This window comes from Anopheles gambiae, chromosome 2 (genome assembly GCF_943734735.2).
Source record: "Anopheles gambiae chromosome 2, idAnoGambNW_F1_1, whole genome shotgun sequence".
NCBI classification, from domain to species: Eukaryota; Metazoa; Arthropoda; class Insecta; order Diptera; family Culicidae; genus Anopheles; species Anopheles gambiae.
In genome coordinates this window covers 113047720-113066394 of record NC_064601.1, presented here as the reverse complement: position 1 = coordinate 113066394, position 18675 = coordinate 113047720, and the positions used below count along the sequence as shown (strand labels likewise).

At 48.6% G+C, this 18675-nt stretch overlaps 6 protein-coding genes across 7 annotated transcripts; 3 read left to right on the top strand and 3 right to left on the bottom strand.

The window, feature by feature from the left end:
• The first annotated feature begins 2398 nt into the window (after window positions 1–2398).
• On the top strand, window positions 2399–3885 carry LOC3290322 (pentatricopeptide repeat-containing protein 2, mitochondrial). Its single transcript, XM_565003.3, has 2 exons — window positions 2399–2597; window positions 2672–3885. Exons 1-2 carry the CDS (start codon window positions 2552–2554, stop codon window positions 3808–3810), a joined length of 1185 nt encoding a protein of 394 aa, XP_565003.3. The 5' UTR covers window positions 2399–2551; the 3' UTR covers window positions 3811–3885.
• On the bottom strand, window positions 3874–5079 carry LOC3290321 (decapping nuclease DXO homolog). Its single transcript, XM_565004.4, has one exon. The coding sequence runs from the start codon at window positions 5077–5079 to the stop codon at window positions 3922–3924; it is 1158 nt and encodes a 385-aa protein (XP_565004.4). The 3' UTR covers window positions 3874–3921.
• A 319-nt stretch (window positions 5080–5398) lies between these two features.
• LOC1269927 (E3 ubiquitin-protein ligase MARCHF6) lies at window positions 5399–10465 on the bottom strand. Its single transcript, XM_061641816.1, has 3 exons — window positions 8161–10465; window positions 7895–8089; window positions 5399–7831 (listed from the first exon to the last, which is right to left on the bottom strand). Exons 1-3 carry the CDS (start codon window positions 9781–9783, stop codon window positions 6449–6451), a joined length of 3201 nt encoding a protein of 1066 aa, XP_061497800.1. The 5' UTR covers window positions 9784–10465; the 3' UTR covers window positions 5399–6448.
• A 266-nt stretch (window positions 10466–10731) lies between these two features.
• On the top strand, window positions 10732–15549 carry LOC133391143 (uncharacterized). The gene is made up of 2 exons (XM_061642288.1): window positions 10732–12235; window positions 14665–15549. Exons 1-2 carry the CDS (start codon window positions 12009–12011, stop codon window positions 15356–15358), a joined length of 921 nt encoding a protein of 306 aa, XP_061498272.1. The 5' UTR covers window positions 10732–12008; the 3' UTR covers window positions 15359–15549.
• A 440-nt stretch (window positions 15550–15989) lies between these two features.
• On the top strand, window positions 15990–16969 carry LOC3290324 (uncharacterized protein C7orf50 homolog). 2 transcript variants are annotated; one of them, XM_061642295.1, is made up of 2 exons: window positions 15990–16153; window positions 16232–16969. In XM_061642295.1, the coding sequence occupies exons 1-2, from the start codon at window positions 16099–16101 to the stop codon at window positions 16897–16899; spliced, it is 723 nt and encodes a 240-aa protein (XP_061498279.1). In that variant the 5' UTR covers window positions 15990–16098; the 3' UTR covers window positions 16900–16969. The 2 variants fall into 2 exon arrangements, with proteins under 2 accessions (XP_061498279.1, XP_565006.3); XM_565006.3 differs by having other exon boundaries at window positions 15992–16153; window positions 16229–16969.
• LOC1269929 (thioredoxin, mitochondrial) lies at window positions 16964–17916 on the bottom strand. The gene is made up of 3 exons (XM_308583.5): window positions 17628–17916; window positions 17450–17531; window positions 16964–17364 (listed from the first exon to the last, which is right to left on the bottom strand). The coding sequence occupies exons 1-3, from the start codon at window positions 17795–17797 to the stop codon at window positions 17200–17202; spliced, it is 417 nt and encodes a 138-aa protein (XP_308583.3). The 5' UTR covers window positions 17798–17916; the 3' UTR covers window positions 16964–17199.
• Between the last annotated feature and the right edge of the window lie 759 nt (window positions 17917–18675).

Sequence of the window (18675 nt, the reverse complement as noted above, 5' to 3'; positions counted from 1 at the left end):
TAGCTCCACTGACCTCCTACCATCAGATGGCGTGACAACCCAAGCGCCATAATTTAAGCTTAAACGACCGGAAAATAAAATATCCATAGAAAAAAAAAACGAAAGCTCCATAGCTTCATTGGTTTGCTTAATAGATAGCGTATTACAACTCATCATTATATTGTTGTCCATTTCTTGCAATGTGTTTCGACAAGCTTCATCTAATTATGACCTATATAGCCTTTTAACTTTCCGAGCAAAAATCTATGGGATTGGTCGTGTGGTCAGATACATGGGTATCAACACCATCGACCATTACTCAAATATTACTTGCTTATGTACAAATGGGAGTTTAGTATTCAAACAATCGTATCGCCGCTCTAGTTCTAGCGATGCATAACTTAAATGCAAAACCATAAAGAGGGAATGAGAAAGCTGTCTAAGCGAGAAAGTTGCACTGGTTGGGTATCTCACTTACAGATGGCGCCACCAGCTTTTTTGCTATTTTTAGAAAGCATGGGTCGTTTGCCGTCTGCTAAACGAAGTCTTTCTACATTCAGTTTAGGTTGAGAGTTTGAGCCGGTTAGGGCCCATTTATTGGACGTTTAGTGCAGGGGTCTCCAAACTACGGCCCGCGGGCCGCATGCAGCCCTCAAGAGCTTATAATGCGGCCCACGATGACTTTGCCAGAGTTAACCCAAATAGCCAGCTCGTACTTTATAGCTGATTTAGGGCTGTTTAACGAAAAATCGTTCCTATGTCGTACTTTGTGGCTGATTAAGAGATAGACGGTACTTTACGGAACTATGGAGCTTTTTAACAGGCACATGGTACTCTTTGGAACTTTGCGGCTGATTAGCACTATGCGTAGGGTTCATGATGGAACTTGAAGGCTTGTTAAGAAAGGGTACTGAACTTGGTGGAACTTTATAGCTTTTTAATGCATGACATCGGTACAAGCCCAAATAGCCAGCTCGTACTTTATAGCTGAATTAGGGCTGTTTAACGAAAAATCGTTCCGATGTCGTACTTTGTGGCTGATTAAGAGATAGACGGTACTTTGCGGAACTATGGAGCTTTTTAACAGACACATGGTACTCTTTGGAACTTTGCGGCTGATTAGCACTATGTGTAGGGTTCATGATGGAACTTGAAGGCTTGTTAAGAAAGGGTACTGAACTTGGTGGAACTTTATAGCGTTTTAATGCATGACATCGGTACAAGGTGGCTCTTGTCAAAGTGTCAAAGACGGACCCCGGCAATAATCTCATTGCTGCTGCACAAGTTAGATTCGTTAATTGAAGAATGAATATTGAGTGAAGTGATTGTGAATTATCAGTAAATTGTGTAAAATTTTGTGTAATTCATCAATACAAAGGATTAAAAAATATATATATGTGTTTAAACGAAACAAATCTTGTTGTTTATTTCATCGATGACGCTTGCTTGAAAATAAAACACAAAGAAAAATAATCCCTGGCATCGTGGCATAAGGAAGCTGCTTAGGCGCTGTTAGAAAGACCCACATAGAACTTTGATGCTGTTTATCTACTGCAAAAGGCGAATTAGAGCAGCGATCTTTAGCGTGCCAAAATGAGCTGCTTAAGCAATTCTGGCTATTTGGGAGGTGGCTCTTGTCAAAGTGTCAAAGACGGACGCCGGCAATAATCTCATTGCTGCTGCACAAGTTAGATTCGTTAATTGAAGAATGAATATTGAGTGAAGTGATTGTGAATTATCATTAAATTGTGTCAAATTTTGTGTAATCATCAATACAAAAGATTGAAAAATATACATATGTGTTTAAACGAAACAAATCTTGTTGTTTATTTCATCGATGACGCTTGCTTGAAAATAAAACACAAAGAAAAATAATCCCTGGCATCGTGGCATAAGGAAGCTGCTTAGGCGCTGTTTGAAAGGCCCACATAGAACTTTGATGCTGTTTATCTACTGCAAAAGGCGAATTAGAGCAGCGATCTTTAGCGTGCCAAAATGAGCTGCTTAAGCAATTCTGGCTATTTGGGAAAATAAATATTACGTTATTTTGACTTTTACAAATAAAATTGTATTTTTTACTTTTCTTAGACAAAAATCAAACTTTAGTAACACGAAGCTGTACAGGTATCGTTAGTATATTGTTATAAAAACGAGATTTAAACGTTCACTCATCAGTTAAAGGTAGCGTCATATGGCCTTCAACATAGTTATTTTTGAACCAATGCGGCCAGCGAGCTGAAAAGTTTGGAGGCCCCTGGTTTAGTGGATTTGTGGTACTTGGGAAGCCTTTACTTATTTGCTAAAAAGTTCGCATGCTCTCTGCAATTTTCTCGTAGCGTGTATATGATGACATATCCTTGCGAAATCCAGTATGGTTCTCAGGCTACGTGTAACCGCTGCTGTAGCCGAGTATTGACATTTGTGTGTTTTTTTGTTTATTGCCGTCATGTTTGTTGTTGATTGTATGTAAGGTTATGTGCGCTTGAAAGTGGTTATGTGATTCCATGCCGATTGCAAGATAGGAAAACCTAGTCCCACCATCCGTACGTAAATTGTTGACAAAAGTGCAAAAATGTTTCGTAAAAGTGTACAATCATTGACGGCACTCACCAAAGCATGTAAGTTTGAGAGGAAGCAACTTGCAATTCCATCGGTTGCCGTACAACCATCACATGTTTGTCACCTCCCACAGGCGGTTCAGCACAGTACCGGAGTCTCTACTCTGCGTCGGCGCTCGGCATCGAAGGGTATGAGGCGTACCGGGAGAAAACCCGCACCCAGCACCTGCACAACGTGGACAACTTCAAGCGCAAAATGCGCGACTTTGTGTCCGGCTCGGCAACGAACATGATCTTTACCGAGGATTTGAAAAACATCATCCACCTGATCGACAACACGCCGGAAGACAAGCAGCTGCTGAAGGACACAATCCTCCGGTACAACCAGCAGGGAAAGGAGCTACGCTTCGGCAACTACGTGTTCGGGCCGGTCATTATGCGCGCCTGTCACCATCTGGGCGATGCCGATTTGGCCCTCGACCTGTTCAAGGGTGCCGGGGGGGATGGATTTTTCGACCAGCTCACAAGCTACCAGATACTGGGCGATATGCTGTACGAGAAGGGCCGCTATCGGGAGGTGCGCGAGCTGTTCGATTCGATCAAGAGCCGGCAGATACAGGGCGGCCGGTTTCCGAAGCACTGCATCACGCTCACGTTCGCCGCCTGCTACAAGGAAAGCACGCCCGAAGCGTTCCAGTACGCGATGGACCTGTGGAAGGAGCTGAACGCAGTCGGCCATGTGCCGATGCGAAAGGCAACGGCGTTTGCGGCTGCCCTTGCGCTGAACAACGGTCGGCCGGAGATTGCCGTGGAGATACTGGGCACGGTTGCCAAGGGTAACTACGTGACGGTGCGGCAGCTGAAAACGTTGGCCCTGTGTGCGCTCGGCCGGCTGGAAGATGTGGTGCCGATCTTTCGCTCGGTGCTGGAGGTGAAGGGACCGTTCGAGAAGCAGCAAACGTACTGCCGCGAGGTCATCCAGAAGGTGCAGGAAGCGGTGAAGCAGGCGAAGGAAGCGAACGTCTCCAGCAGCAGCTTGCAGGATTTGGAGCGGATGCTCGAGTACCTCGAAACCAATGGGCAGATAGTGAACGATACGCTGGACAGCATACTTTGCTCCGAGATTGTGTCGACGGCGCAGCGAAAAGATAACAACAGCAATCTGGCCGACAGCTACAACTCGCGCGGGGGTCGGGTACAGCAGCAGCAGCGAAACTTCCGACCGACGAAAAAGTATCAGCAGCTCAGACCGGGACTTTCGGAGATGAATTAGGGCGGCCCGGGGTAGTGGAAAACAGATGGGAGATTGTTTAAATAAAAGGCGATATGTCTGTAGTAAGTTTAAAAAGGAATGGATCCGTTTATGTCAATGCGAAACTTGATGCTAATCCTTCCATTTCGGTTGCATTTCCTCAACATACTTGGTGTACCAGTCCGGTAGGAAGGATTCCCCTTCCAGCACCCGATACCGTACGCGTCTGCATTGCCGAGCGTCGTACTCAAACTGGTACACCTTCCGGCTGCTATCCGTCCGTCCCAGCACCCGCACCATCTCCGAAAGCAAGTCCGCACAAAAGTCCATACAAACGGCCGGTGACCAGTACCGGGCGGATTGGCGGCACAGGTCATTCAGCCGCACGTTCGTTATCTCCCGCACAATGCCGGCATCGTCCCGCAAACCCACCACCAACCGTTGCACGTTCACCAGGAAGCTTTGACACCACCAGTTCTTCGTCTTGAAGCGATAGAAATTGTCCACCTGTCGTTGGGCTGTTTCGCGCCGCTTTACCTTCACCTCGACGAACTCACACCGGCGCAGCTCATCCACACTGACCCGTTCGCGATCGAGCGGCCGATCCGTCACAATCCCATCCATTTCCGCCCCGTAAAGCAACCGATGACCGGCCAGTGTCGTGTCGAACATGGCGCAAAACTCCTCCCCCAACCGTACCGGTGCCGAAGTGTCCGGCTCAACAGCCGGCTCTTGCGTTAGTATGTGCTGTTCGAACTTAAATCCATAATAGCAGAACCGTTTCTGTTGCTCCGTTTCATTCCGCACCGATTGCTCCTTTTCGGGGGTAGCTTTTTCGCACAGGTAAATTGTTCCCCGGTACCGGATGGCCTGCACAATCCACGGCGTTTTCCACTCGTACGGCGTGCAGGCGAGCAAACGTAGCAACCCGCGGAAGCAGACAAAGTTGTGCTTCAGTCGTAGCTGGCCGTTCTCCTGTGGGATCCACAGCTGTCGCGGATCGGAGCTGCGGCGTATGAAGGTGAGCAGCATGTCGATCCGTTCCTCTTGCGTACTGTCCGGTTTGGGGTGGTGTGTTTCGAAGCCTTCGTTCAGATCGAGGCGCAGTTCCGTTAGCGAAGTGCCGCGGGGCAGTGTTAGGTACTTGAGCTGGGCGGCGGATGCATCGTATTGCCGTTCTTGGTTGAGGCTAAAAAATCCCATCAAAGTAGGTTTGGTTACCGTGGGGAAGGCACACGATTGCCGGGCGGGTTGGCGAGGATCGGGATCGATGGTGGTTTCGGTGAACATGATGGGGTCAGTAAATGGGTTCGGACTTCATTCAACATTTAACTAATTTGAGGGGCATTTCTCGTGGTGCCTAAAGTTCCGACAAATTTACTCTGCTTTGTTGTTTGTTGTGATTGTTTGTTTCGTTTGACGTTTTGCTTGCCTTTGTAGATTCAAATGTCAGTGAAAAAAGATCGGTTAAAAAAACTTGAAACAGTTCCCGGTTCGGAGCAGATTCGAGATCGGAGCTACCTCAAAATCGAAAAAGCTTTGATTCTACACCAGCTACCAATTTAGCAATATAAGTCCCTCTTAACAACCAACACTGCAATGCTCGAAATAAATGCTTAAAGTATTCTTTATTTCTTTTTTATTATTTCATGAAGATATATTACAGATTTTAGCTAAATTCTTAACTGGCGCTTCTGCCGCACTGCCGCAAAACCTTACCGAATCTTTATTCTCCTGCCTCCAATTCCAATTCCTTCCCAGAACAGAATAATCGTTCAGTCCGCTGCTTCTCGTTGTTCAATCCTTCCACTGGCCATCGGAAGAGGGGGGATGGGGAGGATGATCTTCACGGTACTACACTCCAGGCTGCCCCCCCTTATTTACCAGCCACAGTGAAGCAAAAGAGTGTGTGACGGAGAAGGAAAGACTGAGCCCTAATAACATTTCCCCCTTTTTTGAGACCCCACCTAACACACGCAATGAAAAAAAAAACAAAAAACAAGGGAACTGTGGCGCAACTATACAGCAGTAAAGGAGTAAACTATAACTACAATGTACTATAAAATAATCTATTAAAAATTGAAAAAACAAACTAGTTAAACGATTGCTAGCAGCACACTGTGTGGTGGTTATCATCGTAGGGTGGAGGAGCTTGGGGGGGTTTACTATCACAAAATCGGATAAATACGGGGGGAATAGATGCGTGTTTTTTTTCTACCAACAAAAGTGTCCCACCAAGGCCGCAACGCAGCACGAAGCAGCGAGTGAAACAAGTGTCTTTTAATGAAATTTTACATTTGCATTGTAAGGATGAAGGTACGTGTTTGCTGTTACTATTGCACCGGGTAAATTTGGTCAGTTTGAAAAAACAAATTAATCACAAATGATAATGAGGGGCCTTTTTGACTTTTTCTGACGCTTTGCAGCATGTTAAAACGAAAGCTTATTCGAATGTTGGCCGTATTGGCGGGAATTGCAATCTAAATTAACGAATAGAGCGCGGGGATACGATGCGTGCCAATGTTCCAGATCAGCGGGGGCTTGGGAAAATGGGAGGAAAATGGGTTAGTGTAGTTCTACTAAGGTAGCATATTAAAAATATCGTAACACGCCCCATACACACACACATACACACACACTGCATGATTGTTCACTCCTTCTACTGTACAGCTTCCATTGCGACACGGATCCGGCTACTGGTGCTGCCGGGTTCGTCGCTAGCTGCCGCCGCCGCCGCTTCAGCCGTACTACCATCGTTGTTGGGTTCCATCGCCGAGGACGGGGGGTTTGCGGCATCGCTGGCCGACCGGGCCGCATCACCTCCGGTGTCCCCTGCAGCCGCCGCCGCCGCCGCTGTCGCCGCCCCGGTAGCCTCTTGCGCTTCAGTCGCCACCACCGACGGGCGCCTCTTCTTACGCTGATGATCGTAGTTCACTAACCGCTGGCCGACCAAATACTTGTCGTTCTTGATCGCTACGTACAGCTTCCGGAACTGGCGCACCTGCAGCACCACTATGCCGATCACGAACGCAATGAGCAGGAAGAAGGGATAAATCTGGCGCGAGATGAGCGTGCGGGTGAGCGGGTTCGGGAAGAACACCGGCAGAATCGAGTGCGCGATCACGTACGGGACGGCCAGCGCCAGCCCGAAGCAGGTAATGACCGGGATACCGAGCTCGCGCACGATAAAGTTCAGGTTGATGTCGCGCAGCCCGTCCCGGTACGCCTGCTCGATCGCGCGCTTCAGCGCCCAGTCCGGTCCCATCAGCGTGAGGGCGCAGGCAATTTTCGTGTACAGCACGCCCAGCGCCCAGTCCTGCCAGAGGAACAGGACCGGCGTTTGATCGGGCGGCACGCGCAACGGTATCACGACCACCAGCTCCAGCAGCAGCCCGAACATGAGCGGAATCACGCCGAGCATCAGGACGAACACGAACATGGCCAGCGCGTACGACGTGCCGATCGAAATCCAGTGCTTGATGCGTGCAATGACGGCAGCCCGACCCTGCGGCACCAGATTCACGGCCAGCGCGATGCCACGCGAAATTAGCCAGCACAGATACATCCCGATGGCGGCGGTGTACAGCTCGTGTGGCCGAGCCGGCGTTTCCGTGCCCGTGCTGCTGACCGCGCTCGGCGGTGGCGCAATGTTGGACGAACCTATCGACCCCAGCGCCATACCGTAGCGCCCGATCCAGACCGGGATGGTCAGTATGGCCAGCGAACCGATCGCCAAGCTGATGCACATCAGCACCAGCAAACCGATCAGACGCACGGCGAAGAACTTGGGCCGTTCGTAGGGCTGAAAGCCGACCGGTACGTCCCGCTGCATGATGGCTTGATGGGCGGCGGCCAGCCCGGCACCTGCGTCCGGCTGCTGCCGGGGTGGCGGTGCAGCATCGTCCTCGTTCGGTTGCGGGTCCGCTCCGAGCAGATAGCTCTTGATGCCGAGCATGCGCGACACCACGTTGCACCAGATGCGCACCAAACCCTTCAACCAAATCCGTGTGTGCGACTGTTCGAAGAAGCTGGGCAGCACGAACTGGAGGAGAAGAAGATGGATATAGAATAATTGGCAAAAAAGAGGGCGACGTCGAAAGGTTACCTGTAGCAACAGCAACTGCAAGCTGAGCTCGTTCACCTCCGAATCACCGGACAGTGTGTAGGGCAGGAATGTGGGCCAGAAGGTTTTGAGGATTTGGATCGGTGCCCAAAGCATCAGCAGCACCGCCGACCCGAAGATGGTGGCCGACGATATCAGGCGGCGCGTGTGGCGCAGAATCGAAAGGTGAATCATTTCCTGCAGGAAAGGCAGAGAAAAATAATGCATTTTTCACCTAAAATCCCCGCCAAAAAATGCCCTTAAATTACCTGGATCGGGCTAAAGTCGGGATCGTTTAGGTTGCGCAAAAACCACAGCACACCGGGCCGGAGCACCTCCCGCAGCAGCACGATGAACGTGGCAAAGTAGTACACGTACACCATGCCAAACATCCAGTGGATGAACAGGGACGTGCCGGGCGCCACCTTAAAGCTCGCCTTGCGGTCCTTCAGCGTGGCGTCAAACATGGGCAGCGAGCAGATATCGAGCCACCAGCCACAGACGAGCGGCAGCACGCCGATTTCGACCACGGACAGCAGCGACACCTTCACCACGATGTAGCACAGCCCGAGGATGCGCCGCTGCCGACGCCAGCGCAGAAAGCGAGCGATCGCGTGCAGCTTCACCAGCGTGATGCCGATCACGCAGTACCCGAGCATGGTGGTGAGCAGCCCGTGGAAGTACGTCAGCTGCTTGCCGGGCGCATTGATGCCCAGAAACGTGATCAGAAAGTTGCCGATCGAGTACGGGCAGAACGCGAACAGCACGATGAACGCGGTGTTGAGCGAAACGACCCAAAACACGTGCTCGAGAAACACCATCGAACCGTCCAGGCCAAGCAGCCGCTCCCAGGTCAGCTCTTCGGCGGCCCGCTCCCACTCCATCGGGTTCCAGTTGGCTTCGTCGGCCGCTGCCTCACCGTCGCCCGGCTCGTTGATGGCCGCTTCGGGCGGTTCGTCCGCTAGCGCCGGTTGCGGTGGCGGTGGTTCCGCCGGATCGATTGGCACATTGTCGGCGGGCGGTTCGCCAAAGTTGGCCGCCCGGGGCGGTACTGGCCGACGGCGCAACGGTTCCGCCTCCGGTGGTACAACAGGAGCTTCATTCGCTTCCTGCGGCTGGTGTGCCGGGTCTGGCTGCTGCTGCTGCTGCCCGTGCAGCAACGGTTCGTCCGCCGCGTTCCGGTTGTTGTGCAGATTGTTGTCGAGAAAATTGTTGTTGTTATTGTTGTTATTATCTTCCTCGTTGTTGTTATCATCATTGTTGTTGTTGTTATTTGCAGCATCATTATCGTCCACTACGACTTCGGCCGGGTGCACATTGGCATTGGCATTGCCGTTGGCGGGCGCCTCCGGTACCTGCGGATCGTCCCGCTCGAGCCAGTCCGGCCCGCCACCGTGGATGATCTGCTCCCGCAGCCAAATGAGCCCGATAAACGTAAACAGTGTGCAGGTGACGACGAAGCAGCCCCTAAACACGTCCATCGTTATGTTCTCGGTCGAGAACATGTCGATCGGTAGCGAGAGGACCATTTCGATCGAGCCGGAAAAGAGGAACCGGTAGGTGCGGTACGCGGTCAGCGGCACGATCCCGAGCCAGGCGACGGCCACGATCGTGTAGTGTATCCAGTACTTGACCGCCCTGCCGACCGAGCTGAGCAGCCCCTTGGCGACGTACTTGAGCGGCAGGACGCGCGGCATGTCGGGCGAGTAGATCGGCGTGAAGGAGAAGCGGTGCCCGCACAGTTCGCAGTACTCCTTGCGCGAGTAGCGCATCCACTGCATCAGGCAGTCCTGGTGGATCCACTTGATGCTGCCGGTGCAGATGCACGGATGGAACAGGGGCCGGTCGGACTGGGCCTCGCAGCGGCACACCCGGCAAATGTCACCTTCCATCGTGCTGTTGGTACGCCTCGGAACACGGAAAACGGGGGCTGGCTTCGGTTCAGATACCGAAGGTGGATCAGGACAATGGGTGTTCCGGGGGTGTTACCACCGACGGCGCCTTACTGCGCTCGACGGTGACGTTCGGTCGATGCTCGGTTGCTGAAGCACAAACCTGCTACTACTACGCGCAGCGGTGCCAGCATCGTTCTGGCACGGATGCAAAATCCTACCTGGCCCGCTCGGTCCCTTTCCACTCTCCAATCCGGGCGGCCTTCTTGCAAGGGACGTTTCTTCTGCTTCCGCAACACTACTCGGGGAACGATGGAGAATTAGCAACCTTCCCTCGCTCGCTCGCTCGCTATTTGTCTACGCAGTTTTTTCACTCTTTCCACCTCTTGCCCGCACAAAAACACGTCCAGCGCGACGACCTTGTGAAATCTCCGCTCGGACGGAGTTGTTGTGATCCGCGCACACCAATGGTTGCTTTGTTAGCAGCCACCGTGTCTTGCAATCTTCATGCACTACGATGCGGTGAGAGCGCTGGTTTAGAAAACACGCACCAGCGAAATATGGGTGTTAAAATATGCGACCGAAGGCCGCAGCACAGCACAAAATTGTTTCGAAACTTTGCTGCACCAAGTGTGTTACGTTCTCTACGCTGTCACCTGGGTGCAAAATGGAGCTTTGACGCACGAACAGCGAACGAGTGACGTACATCGGGACGGGGGCCAGAGTGACCAGAAATACCGATTTATCTGTATTCCTATCAAGGATAATGTATTTAGAAGGTTGATTTTTACCGCTTTTGCTGGGCGACATTGTGGGGGACATCTGTCACTCTCTGCATACAAATTTCATTACCCCGCACCAGCCCTCCCCGATTTTCATACCGGAGCCCCAGGAAGAGATGTGTCAAGTCGAGAAATGTCATTTTGCTCTGAACAACTTCACCTTTGTAGTACCCTGGAGATTTGACCCCTAATTAGACCATAGTGCCGGATCGGAATATGACCATCACCGCGACAACTGTGCGATAATCCGAATGTCAAAAATAAAGATTATTCGTTTACGGATCGTTGTACTGACAACACCTTCAGCCTTCTGTTAATTCTTCTGCCTTCCGATTTTGTGCCTTTTATAAGTTCAACGTTTAATACAAATTGGTAAAACTCGAGGTTTTACATCTCAGAAGTGGGATTGTGCCATGCCGTCTAAAGAAGATATGTTGTGTGCGCTGGAGAACGCGAAAGTGCCGGTGCCTCCAACCGCTACGATTGCTCAAATCCGCATGTTGTACGAGGAGCTATTTCCTAGAAGTCACGTTGTAGCCGAACAAAAGCTTGCGCCCGAAGTAACGCATGAAAGTGTTGATACTGGGGATTTGGCGATAAAGCAAATGAATGACGAGCAAGAAATTGTCAAGACAGCTAATTCTGGCGGGTTAGAGACGGAATTAGAAACACTGCAGAAGGAGCTGCAAGTGCTCGAACTTCGTCAGAAAATCGCTATGCTGAAGTCATCTAACATCGCTTCGACTTCGCTACCATCATCATCATCACCACCACCGCTGCCTTTACCTACAGCGCAGCCAGTGCCGCCATCTTTAACATCGTCACCACCGCTCCCTTTGCCGCTACCTACAGTGCTGCCAGTGTATGTACCCAACTTTGAAGACTTCATAGGAAAATTTAGTGGTGAAAGAGGAGGAGTAGGGGTGGAGCACTGGTTTCGAGAATTTGAACAAGTATGTAGCTTGTACACACTAAACGACCAGCTGAAATTTTTCTGTATGCGCCGCCTGCTCACCGACACCGCCGCCATTTTTGCTAAAACCTCAGGCGCATGCACCTATGAGACACTGAAAGCTGACCTTATTAGTACTTTCACATCAAAAACTTCACTAGAAGAAGTGTTTAAAAAACTAAGGGCACGACATCTCTCGCAACATGAAAGCATCACAAGGTATGTGTTGGAAATGCAGCAAATAGCGGGCACCGTCATTCCAGAGGAAGACTTGGTCAATATTATAATTGACGGAATTGATGATCCTATTAATACGTCATCCATACGTTTCGCTGCAAAATCGCTCGAGCACCTTAAAACCCTGCTGAAAAAATACGAAACTTTTCGTCAAACTCGTGGCGTGACTCCTACACCAGCACCGTTACGCACTAAACCCCCAGCTCCACCCCGCGGCACTGGCCCCTCGCGTCAATGGGCGCAGAACAACAATAATGAACCGGCCAGATGCTTTAACTGTTCTCAATTCGGCCATTATCAAAGCGCTTGCCCAATGCCACGCCGCCCCAAGGGATCCTGTTTTAAATGCCACCAAATGGGACATACACATCGAGAGTGCCGAAACTTCCAGCCCGTTACGACTGCTGCGGTGCACCATCTGGGTTCCCATGGATTCGATGAGGAAACTGCGGACCAAATACTGCTTAGCGAAATTGAAACGGTATGTGTTAGTTTCAATATCCAACATACATGGAGCGAACAAACGTTTTTACGATCACTTTTTGATACAGGCAGCCCTGTAAGTCTAATAGCAGACAATGTAGTACCAGGTAACTTTCCGCATCAACCTACCCCTTCTGGGTACCGAGGATTAGGAAATACTATGCTCACGACGTTAGGTCGAGTGGAGTGCAGGATCATAATTCGTAATATTAGTGTGACACACTCGCTTATCATTTTACCTGCTAGAAGTATGCCTTGGCCATTCATAATAGGTCGTGACCTTTTAGGAAAATTTAGAATCTTTCTTACACACTATCCAAGTATGATTCCCGCACATTATGCTCGCGAACCGGAGGGTAATTCAGATTTCGAAAAGATACCAAAACCTGTTAAGTCCCTTGATGTAGGTGATCCTTTTAGCCACATTTGTGTGTCGGAGATATTTGACAGCCCCCTTGAATTAGATATCGGGAAGCAACTTTCGCCTAAAGAGTCTGCTGCCATTTTGTCCGCATTTGATCATTGCTACACTAACTATCCTATTGAGAATATAGAATATCCTCAGTATTCCATGAAAATTAATCTCGTTCATGATACCCCTATTTATGCAAAGCCACGTAGACTTTCCTATGGGGAGAGGAATCAAGTGCGACAGATAGTAAATCAATTGTTAAATGATAAAGTCATTCAACCAAGTAATTCCCCATACGCTTCTCCCCTTGTGCTAGTTAGAAAAAAAAGTGGTGAAGTGCGTATGTGCGTCGATTACAGGCCCCTGAATAAAATAACAGTAAGGGATAATTTTCCATTACCGTTAATTGAGACATGCCTCGAACACCTGAGTGGTAAAAGTGTATTTAGTTTGCTTGATTTAAAAAGCGGTTTCCATCAGGTAAAGATGGATGAAAGCTCAATTAAGTACACCTCCTTCGTAACACCTGATGGGCAATATGAATATTTAAAGATGCCTTTTGGGCTTAAAAATGCCCCCGCGGAATTTCAGAGATTCATAAATTCAATATTACGCGAATTTATAGATTCCGAGAAATTAGTTGTCTACTTGGACGACATCATAATAGCTTCTAATGACTTTCACTCTCATCTTGAGACGTTGAGTTCTGTTCTCGAGAAACTTAAACAAAATGGACTTGAACTGCGCATTGATAAATGCAAATTTGCCCACACTAATTTGGAATATCTTGGATACGAAGCCTGTGCCTCTGGTATACGACCTAGTGGAAAACACCTTACATCAATATATAACTTTCCTATGCCTACTAATGTCAAACAGTTAAGAAGATGTTTAGGGCTCTTTTCTTACTTCCGTAGGTTCGTTCCATCATTTTCTCATATAGCTAAACCTCTTACAAATCTTCTTCAGAAAGATGTGCCATTTGATTTTGATAATTCCTGCATCCAAGCATTTCAAACCCTTCGTCAAAAACTTGTCCAGTCTCCTGTCTTGGCTATATTTAATCCCAAATATGAGACGGAGCTACATTGCGACGCGAGCTCATTCGGTTTCGGTGCAGTCTTATTCCAAAAACAGAATGATGGGAAACTTCACCCAATAGCATATTTTTCTAAAACCACCTCTAAAGAAGAATCAAAACTTCATAGCTACGAGTTGGAAACTCTATCCGTAATATATGCGTTGAAAAGGTTCCACTCGTACGTCCATGGATTACCCTTAAAGATAATCACGGATTGCAATTCTCTTGTACAAACGCTGAAAAATCGTAACACTTCTGCGAAGATTGCCCGGTGGTCCCTATTCCTCGAGAATTATGACTATACTATTCAGCATCGCTCAGGTTCCTCTATGGCCCACGTGGATGCTCTGAGCCGGACTGAAGCAATTGGTGCTATAAGTGAACTTGATATTGACTTCCAACTACAGCTAGCCCAATCTCGTGATCCTACTATTGAAAGCATTAGGTCCCAACTAGAACTGGAAAATTTACCTGGATATGTTTTGCAAGATGGTTTCGTATATCATGAGTCACCCTCAAAAGAGCTTCAGTTTTATGTCCCCCGCGAGATGGTAGATAATATCATCCGCCACACACATGAGAAAATAGGTCACTTATCGGTTGACAAAACAATTTCAAAAATTAGCTGTCATTATTGGTTTCCTTCTATGCGGAATAGAGTTGAGTCTTTCATTAAGAATTGTTTGAAATGTATCATATATTCAGCTCCCACTAGAACTAATAATCAGAACATCCACAGTATACCGAAAGCTCCCCAACCTTTTGACACACTTCACATTGATCACCTGGGACCACTACCTCTTACGAAATCCAAAAAGAAGTATATATTAGTTGTGATAGACGCATTTACGAAATTTACTAAGCTATACGCGACTCGTTCCACTGGAAGTCAGGAAGTATGCAATGCTCTCAAACAATACATTTCCTATTACAGCCGACCCAAACGGATAATTAGTGACCGAGGTACCTGCTTCACGTCCAATCAGTTCGAAAATTTCCTTAGATCAAATGAGGTACAGCATGTACTCAACGCTACTGGTTCACCACAAGCAAACGGACAAGTCGAAAGGGTTAACCGCGTACTTCGACCCATACTCAGCAAACTTTCGGACTCTTATGATCACGATGATTGGAATTTGCATTTACTGGATGCTGAATATGCGTTGAATAATTCAAAGCACGCCAGTACGAAGTTTTCACCCTCAGTTCTCCTGTTTGGTATTGAACAACGGGGTCATTTAATTGATGAACTAACGGAGTTTTTAGACGAGCGTCGTGGAAGTACACTAAATGATTTAAGCGACATTCGGGCTGAAGCATCGGCAAATATAATTAAATCTCAGCTTACCAATGAGGCATATTTTCGTAAAAATCATAAACCAGCAGCTAAATATGAAGTTGGAGATTATGTAGTAATGCGGAACATTGATAGCAACACTCAGCAGAATAAGAAGTTGATTCCTAAATATAAAGGTCCGTACATAGTCCATAAGGTATTGCCTAACGATCGCTATGTCATTAGGGACATTGAGGGCTGTCCAATAACTCAGATGCCATATGATGGCATATTAGAATCAAACAAGTTGAAGAAATGGAGTGAGCCGTATGAAACCGTTAACGAAATTTGAATTACTAATATTTACACATAAATTGAGGTCAATTTGTTGGTTAGGATGGCCGAGCTGTAGTACCCTGGAGATTTGACCCCTAATTAGACCATAGTGCCGGATCGGAATATGACCATCACCGCGACAACTGTGCGATAATCCGAATGTCAAAAATAAAGATTATTCGTTTACGGATCGTTGTACTGACAACACCTTCAGCCTTCTGTTAATTCTTCTGCCTTCCGATTTTGTGCCTTTTATAAGTTCAACGTTTAATACAAATTGGTAAAACTCGAGGTTTTACACCTTGTCATTTATAACACCTTGATTCCTATCGATTTTTGATATGCCTAACGATTCACAGATGACCACTCTAAAATTACCGATTTTCAATTTATCCTAACCAAAATCACAGATTTTCTCATAATACTGACCGAAAAGTCATAAAATCATTTCCCAAACTCCAAACGAAGTATGGAAATCAATAGCGAGCAGAATCAGAAGTTCAACACTGACATCTAAGGCCCGTGTTTGTACTTCACAAAATGCGATGAAATTGGACGTGCTGGTAATACAAATTGAAACTCCTACCAAAAACTAACGATAAAATGTTGACGCTCCTACCGAAAACTGCCAAAAATCTGGCTACACTGTCGGGGTCCCTGTGAGAGCTGTCAAACGAAAGGCAGCTGTCAAACATCTCAAAACACAACGGCGTGCCTGCTTGCTTGCTTGGTGGGACTACACGTGTTGGCTTAAAAATGGCTAAAAAGAATCAAATCAAAACGGAAAGTGTGGCGACTGCTGAGAAATCAGGTAAAATGTACAGCGAACGAGGGCTGTTCAATTGTTTCGTTTGTTAACCGGAATTTCCTATTCCATTTTTCGCAGAAGCCATGGAAGTGACGAAGAAAAAAGGCAAGCAACAAAAGCGTACCGAGAATGGCGACGCAGTAATGAAAACGAAAGGCAACGGGGTGGCTGCGGCTAAACCGGAGAAGAAAAAGAATGAAAAGCCAAACAAAAAGCGACCCGCTCAGTCGGCGGCGCAGCAGCAGGATGAGGATGATGCGATGGGAGAGGAAACGGTCGTACCGGCCAAGGTGTCGAAGAAAGCGGCCGGCAACGGGGACTTGATCATGGGCGGTACGACTATTGACCAGGTCACCGGCATCAACCTGCAGAAGAAGACAAAAAAGAGCCGCAAAGTGAAGCAGCGCGAAAAGCTTGGCACCAAGGGGGCGAAGGTGCCGGCCAAGTCGAATGAGAAGCTACAGAAGGAAGCGCTCGAGTATCTGGACACCTGGGGCAAGAACCGGCAGGAGTGGAAGTTTAGCAAGCTGAAGCAGATCTACATCCAGGAGCACGTGTTCGACGATTCCTTCATCGGCGAGGAGGCGTGGCCGATCGCGGTGGAGTATTTGAGCAAAACACAGGGCTTCGCCAGGGACCTGTTGACGGCTAAAGCGAAAGCCATTATCAAGAAAGGGGATGTGAATATGAAGGTGCAGGATAGCGCGAACTACAAGCGTGCCCGGGAACTGCTACAATGTTTGGGATGAAGGCGAGAGAGAAAATTATTAAAATAAAACCATAAAAAACGTCATGCCCGTAGCGGCATGTGGATTACACTTTTTGTGACCGCTTTATTCCAGGCTATGGAAAGATGAGGTTGGCTAACTAACGCACTTTACACGGTTTTGTTTCTTTTGTCCTAACGAAGATAGCGTCATTCCCCGTTCCGGAAGGAAAAATGAATAACATATACACAGAAAAAACACACACACGCTGTACTCGATCCATCTAATGGATGAGGGATGAAAATGAGCTCCAACACATCGTGGCTACCGGCAGGATCAGCATCATTTCGTCTTTCCCACCACGTTCTGCACCCACGTTCGCAGCTTGTCCGTGTCCTGCAGACCGACCAGCCGCTGCTCCACCTTCCCGTCACGAATGGCCAGCAGCACCGGGACGGACTGGACTTCGTAGTCCAGCGCCAGGTCCGTGTGCTCGTCAATATCAACCTGCAGCGAGGGAAGGGGGGAAGTTTACCGTACCCGTGTGTTACATAATGACCAACAAAAGCCTACCGACGACGGGCGCGCTTACCTTAGCCAGCTTTATTTTGCCCTCGTTTTCCCCAATCACGGTTTCGATCCGTGGGGTCAGCATACGGCACGGTGCACACCACCTGGTGGGAGAGAGGGAGAGGAAAAGAGGATACGATTACAAAAAAAAAAACAAAAGCAAAGACAACAAGTGCCACTTTCACCGCGCGGGTTATTACGTTGCAAAGAAGTCCACGATCACCGGGTCCTTGCTGTTGCGAACTTTCTCGTTGAACTCTTCCGGCGACTGCACCTTGAAGATTTCGAACCTCGGCACACTGGTGCTGATGCCCCGGACGAACGTCCCGATCGGTGCACGCAGGTTGAGAATTTTCTGTATCGCTGCCATTGCGCTGGGCTGCCTGTGATCGATTCCGGAAAAGGGGAACGATGGGAATAAAGAGGAGAGCAAACTATAAACACGGGACGACCCGAGCCTGGGAGATAGGCGAACTGACGGCTCGATGTTGACAGTGTGGGGAAAAAAGAAAACATAAAAAATCGTAGCCCATCTGACGTTTGGTTGCGCTGAAGACGCTTAGGCGGTGCTCTAGCAAACGTGTTTGGAGGTGTGGTGCGCATTGAGCGCAAATCATGTTTAAGGTTTTGTGTTGTTGCTTCTGCTGAATGATTTGTGCAGTGGCATAAAGAGCCGTGTTTCTTGATGGGCAAACTCAAAGCTTCCGACTAGCTCTAAAGTTTTCTGGAATCGATTCCGGATAGTAGCTCCAGAGTAGTGATGGGTAAATACAATTTTTTTCCGGAGTCGGATTGATCCGACTCCGGCACCCCTCGGAGTCGGACTCGGAGTTGCTCCGGACTGTTTAGCGGGGGGGGGGGGGGGGGTGCGTACGGGAAAACCCTCGGACTCATCGACTCCGAGTCCGGATCACTCCGGAGCACTCCGGATCACTCCGGATCACTCCGGATCACTCCGGATCACTCCGGATCACTCCGGATCACTCCGGATTACTCCGGATCAGTCCGGATCACTCCGGATTACTCCGGATCAGTCCGGATTACTCCGGATTACTCCGGATTACTCCGGACTACTCCGGATCACTCCGGATCACTCCGGATCACTCCGGATCACTCCGGATCCGGAATGACTGTCCATTATCGTTTAGACAATTCTTGATGAGTTCATTGACTTTCAAGTCGTACATCTAATATGTACGAAAACTGATCCGGACTGACCCGGAGTGATCCGGACTAATCCGGAGTGAT

What these genes read in the sequence shown, in the direction of transcription:
- LOC3290322 (XM_565003.3), top strand. Translation starts at nt 2,552, where the DNA reads ATGTTTCGTAAAAGTGTACAATCATTGACGGCACTCACCAAAGCAT. An exon ending in GACGGCACTCACCAAAGCAT is followed by an intron (nt 2,598 to 2,671) that starts GTAAGTTTGAGA and finishes CACCTCCCACAG; the next exon opens with GCGGTTCAGCACAGTACCGG.
- LOC3290321 (XM_565004.4), bottom strand. Translation starts at nt 5,079, where the DNA reads ATGTTCACCGAAACCACCATCGATCCCGATCCTCGCCAACCCGCCCGG.
- LOC1269927 (XM_061641816.1), bottom strand. Translation starts at nt 9,783, where the DNA reads ATGGAAGGTGACATTTGCCGGGTGTGCCGCTGCGAGGCCCAGTCCGAC. An exon ending in CCGACTTTAGCCCGATCCAG is followed by an intron (nt 8,090 to 8,160) that starts GTAATTTAAGGG and finishes CCTTTCCTGCAG; the next exon opens with GAAATGATTCACCTTTCGAT. An exon ending in TGCAGTTGCTGTTGCTACAG is followed by an intron (nt 7,832 to 7,894) that starts GTAACCTTTCGA and finishes CTTCTCCTCCAG; the next exon opens with TTCGTGCTGCCCAGCTTCTT.
- LOC133391143 (XM_061642288.1), top strand. Translation starts at nt 12,009, where the DNA reads ATGAACCGGCCAGATGCTTTAACTGTTCTCAATTCGGCCATTATCAAA. An exon ending in TGCTTAGCGAAATTGAAACG is followed by an intron (nt 12,236 to 14,664) that starts GTATGTGTTAGT and finishes TTCCTATTACAG; the next exon opens with CCGACCCAAACGGATAATTA.
- LOC3290324 (XM_565006.3), top strand. Translation starts at nt 16,099, where the DNA reads ATGGCTAAAAAGAATCAAATCAAAACGGAAAGTGTGGCGACTGCTGAG. An exon ending in GGCGACTGCTGAGAAATCAG is followed by an intron (nt 16,154 to 16,228) that starts GTAAAATGTACA and finishes CATTTTTCGCAG; the next exon opens with AAGCCATGGAAGTGACGAAG.
- LOC1269929 (XM_308583.5), bottom strand. Translation starts at nt 17,797, where the DNA reads ATGGCAGCGATACAGAAAATTCTCAACCTGCGTGCACCGATCGGGACG. An exon ending in ATCGTGGACTTCTTTGCAAC is followed by an intron (nt 17,532 to 17,627) that starts GTAATAACCCGC and finishes CTCTCCCACCAG; the next exon opens with GTGGTGTGCACCGTGCCGTA. An exon ending in GCAAAATAAAGCTGGCTAAG is followed by an intron (nt 17,365 to 17,449) that starts GTAAGCGCGCCC and finishes CCCTCGCTGCAG; the next exon opens with GTTGATATTGACGAGCACAC.